Raw genomic sequence first — 3,951 nt, forward strand, 5'->3', positions numbered from 1 at the left:
CACTTAATGTGAGTGAAAAGCCTGCAGTCTGCTACGATGTGAGCAATGCTTTTTGCTTCTTCTGGCTACTGACAGTGGGAAAGACTAAAAGCTGGTACAGCTACTGGACTGACGATTTGCTTTCCAGCATGCTCAGAGTATTTAAATTCAAATCTTTGTCACTATTCTGTTTCAACTTTGTTTGTAATTGTTCGTGAAATAGATTGCAGTTTAAACCATGGGTAAGAATATATGTGCAAAACATCAATAAATAAGCATCATTTATTTAAAACTGCTTTTCACAGATAAGTGGTCGCAAGGCAGTGTACACAAATAAAATAGAATAAACATTAATTGTCCTAAAAAAAAATTAAAAAAATGATACAGAATGAATTAAAATCAGTAAAGAAGCCTGGCTGACTAAAAAAAAGTCAGTAAGCATCAGTAAGACACCCAAACACGAAGAAGGAAAAAAGATGCCTAAAGCCGAGAGTTTGAGTGAGTTTTAAAGCAAGGCTGTTTGTCATTTCTATTTAAATGCAGCACATACTTTACAAAAAGCACACGAATGTATTAACACTCAAGTCAGGCCTCATTGAATCATCGCAGCAGAAGATGACACAATGAGCTAATGTAATTACAACAGCGCCAGTCGCACCTCAAACAACCTGGTTGAAAAAAATTACGCAAGTAAAACAACTAATAACAAAAAGCAATAATTTGAGGAAAGTACATGCTTCTTGTTTGTTTTCCTTCTTTTGTGGAGCCATGTTTAATAAACTACTTCCATCACAGCCATTTTTTCCCCTATTTTGTGCTTTTCAAATATATTTCTTGCATTTCCACTCCATGTATCTGCTGCATTTATGTGATCATGCATCCTGGCTTCTGTAATTCTACCCAGGCAGCTCTATGACTTGAACTGCATAGAACGGTCTATATTTTGAAAGAATCCAATTTCCTGCTGTTTTTTTCCATGTGAGAAAGTTAAACTGTGATTCTTTTGAAACTGTGTGAAATTCACGTGTGAAAACTGTTTCTCAGAAAGCAGCGAAACACGACAATTGTTCAGATAAAGATATCGCTGTAGTCTCCATTTTTCCTGAAAGGCTTTCACGGTGTTTCCACTCATTGACTAAACATTATGCAGCAGTATGGATTCAAGAGTTTGCCAGTTTCTTCTGTGCCAAAGAACCACTAGCACTTGAGTTCATAAAGTAATTGCGTGAAGAATAAAGAGAACTCGCGAAGACGCTAAAATCTTGTACACTCTAAGACTTAAAATCGCTGCGTGAAGTGGGATGTCACTGGTAGATCACCAGTTTTAAAATAGATGTGGTTTCAGACACTATTTGATCAGCCACCAAAACACTTTGTTTATACTGGCTGACTTCACACTTCTGCTCTGACACATATGAACATCCAGTTTGTGAGGCAGCACTTTGGCTCAGTGTTTTGCACAGTTTGCATCACACATGGAAGTCCTGTTTACGTCCCTGCTTGAGCTGGACGTGTTTCAGTCCAAAGACAAAGGCGGGTCAGTTTAATTGATAACCCTACTCACCCGTTCCTTTTGTTTCTCTGTCGGCGTGGAGACTGGTTCGAGAGTCAGCCACTTCTCCTTCACTGGATGCAACTCGACGCCTGACAGAGGCTCTCTGATCTTCACCCTCACCTCCAGCTTTCCGCCTGTAGTTTTACGTCCATCCATCACCTACAAAAAACATAAACGCGCGCAGTTAAACCGCCTCTGAACATGTGTGGGTGCTTGCACGCGTAATCAACACTCACTCACCTCTAAGATCTCCCTGATTTCACAGTGATTTTCTAGACCTTCTAGCTTCAGCTGAGCAGTTCCCAGTACTTTGTCATTCTTAAACAGGCCTCTGTAAACACAGCAGAGAATACAATTTACAGAAGCTACAACGAGGGGAAAAAAACAAACAAAACACACCGATATGGAAGCATATTCTCTTTTTTTCTACTGAAGCTGCTGCGTTTTACCCCTTGTGGATGATTTCAAACTTGATTCCCTTGGATTGTATGACTCGTTTAAAGGCCCTGTGGCCGCGGTTGATGTTGAGTCTGAAAGTCTCTTTAAACTCTGGACTGCTGGTGTTCTTTACTGTGTTGGTTTTGTCCCTCTGAGCCTCCTCCTACACACACACAGAATTCATTAACGCACATACACGGACTGAAACGTCCACAGCGAGTGAATGTGAAAGATTCTCACCGCGCTGGGAAAAGGAAACTCAAATTTTACACTGGCATCCAGATCATTAGCAGAGACACCTGTGGAGAGAGAGAAGCTAGGTGTCAGTACACAGCGATCTGACAGATTACTGCCTGGTAATTTCAAAGATGGGGATGACTTCAATACCAGAAGGAGCTGGGAGGTTGATGCCTCGGGTGACGTACAGTATCAGGTCATTGAGTGTCAGGTTGGGGTTGATCCTGCGGAGCAAAACAACAACAACAAACAAACAAACATAAAAAACACCATTCAGAAACAGCTTCAAAAGTGACAGTCAGCATCACGGAGAGGCAAACAATTAACTGATGAATGAGTCACCGCCACAGTCACTTAGCTGTTAGCTCCGTATGACACTGGAGCAGAGGCAGAGTGAGTCACAATGAGTCACTCTGAGTCATCCATCACTCCAGTCAGGAAAAGCACTACCTTTAATGTTCAATCATTTGCTTTCAAAATTAAACAGCTCATGTACGAGTAGAAAATGAAATATAAAGGACAAGCCTCATAGAGTCAAAACATCTTGATTATAACGTTTTAAAAAATACACAATAAAAGTGACAGTTTGATGAACCGCGGCTTAATTGACTGACAGATTTTCCTTTTTCTGCAGGCACTGACATAATGCCACAAGATGAGTAACAAAAAGTTATACAGATGATTAGTAGTCTTTATCATAGGCGATCCATGAGATCCATGAATTACATTAATTAACATCATGTTGGCCATTATACTGCAGGCTGATTTGTATTAGGTTTTTAAGGCAGATGTATTTGTCATTTGTCAAATACATCTGCCTTAAAAATTAATTAAAAACATGGCTTAAATCAACCATTTAAAAAAAATAACCAAAAAACAAAATATATAATCTAACGAATCTAATCCGACTACAGAGCTGGTTAGTTTTTTCTTTTCTAATTTTGATAACGCTGTTGAAGTGACTTGATCTCCAGTCAGGATGTTACTAAGATATAAACTGATCTGAAAATATGATAGTTAAATAAAATAAGGATAATGTTGACAGAGCGCAGCAGAACTATGACTAGAAGAAAAATCAGGTAACGTTTGGCCGGAGGAGACCACGAAAGATTTACGGAAATCCTTCTGGACCAAAGTGGTGGACCAACAGACAAACTGAGCGACTTGCGATGGTGTTTATTATGAATGAATCTGTATTCTGAATGTTTGCTACTGACTTGATAGAGTTGAAGGTTCTCTCCTCGGTGCGGCACTTGGGGACTGGATGACCCTTTGTGTAGGCGCTCTTTAAAATCTCTATGTACTTCATGGTCTCCTCAAGTAACTTCTCAGACCTGGGTGAGAGACACAGTCATGATTTTTAGATCTGTGTGAACAGCTGAACAGCTCTATTTCCTGAGACAAACACATATATCACTGCATTTGAAAATCCGCGATTACAAAACACTCTGTGCATCATCTGTAAAAATAAATCCTAATTTTCTAGGACAGGACAAGATTTTTCAAACCATGCCAGAAAAATGAGGAAGCAGGACAAACCCTCTGAAGATAAGAAAAAGGTTTAAAGTACAATTCTCAAAGGCTAAATGTTGAAATATTTGAAGAAAACTACAAATATTATAAAGAGGTACATCATATATAAAGATAGCTAAAATCACTGTGTGCATGCTGACAATATAATTGAGAATTACAGAAGTTCTCAGTTAGATTTATTACAGACATTCATTAAAATGAAAAAAAAA

General features: G+C 39.0%; 1 protein-coding gene across 1 annotated transcript in view; it reads right to left on the reverse strand.

Moving 5' to 3' along the window:
* Nucleotides 1-638: 638 nt before the first annotated feature.
* cc2d1a (coiled-coil and C2 domain containing 1A) overlaps nucleotides 639-3,951 on the reverse strand; it is a 12,026-nt gene continuing 8,713 nt past the window's right edge. The window contains exons 13-20 of the mRNA XM_013911508.1: nucleotides 3,718-3,751; nucleotides 3,427-3,543; nucleotides 2,360-2,433; nucleotides 2,213-2,271; nucleotides 1,984-2,135; nucleotides 1,775-1,865; nucleotides 1,544-1,693; nucleotides 639-647 (exon numbers count right to left, since the gene is read on the reverse strand). Of these exons, the coding sequence (XP_013766962.1) occupies nucleotides 639-647; nucleotides 1,544-1,693; nucleotides 1,775-1,865; nucleotides 1,984-2,135; nucleotides 2,213-2,271; nucleotides 2,360-2,433; nucleotides 3,427-3,543; nucleotides 3,718-3,751 (686 nt within the window). The remainder of the gene's footprint in view (nucleotides 648-1,543; nucleotides 1,694-1,774; nucleotides 1,866-1,983; nucleotides 2,136-2,212; nucleotides 2,272-2,359; nucleotides 2,434-3,426; nucleotides 3,544-3,717; nucleotides 3,752-3,951) is intronic.

The sequence above is a fragment of the Pundamilia nyererei genome, unplaced genomic scaffold (assembly GCF_000239375.1).
Source record: "Pundamilia nyererei isolate P.nyererei 1_Seehausen unplaced genomic scaffold, PunNye1.0 scaffold00065, whole genome shotgun sequence".
In the NCBI taxonomy this organism is placed as follows: domain Eukaryota; kingdom Metazoa; phylum Chordata; class Actinopteri; order Cichliformes; family Cichlidae; genus Pundamilia; species Pundamilia nyererei.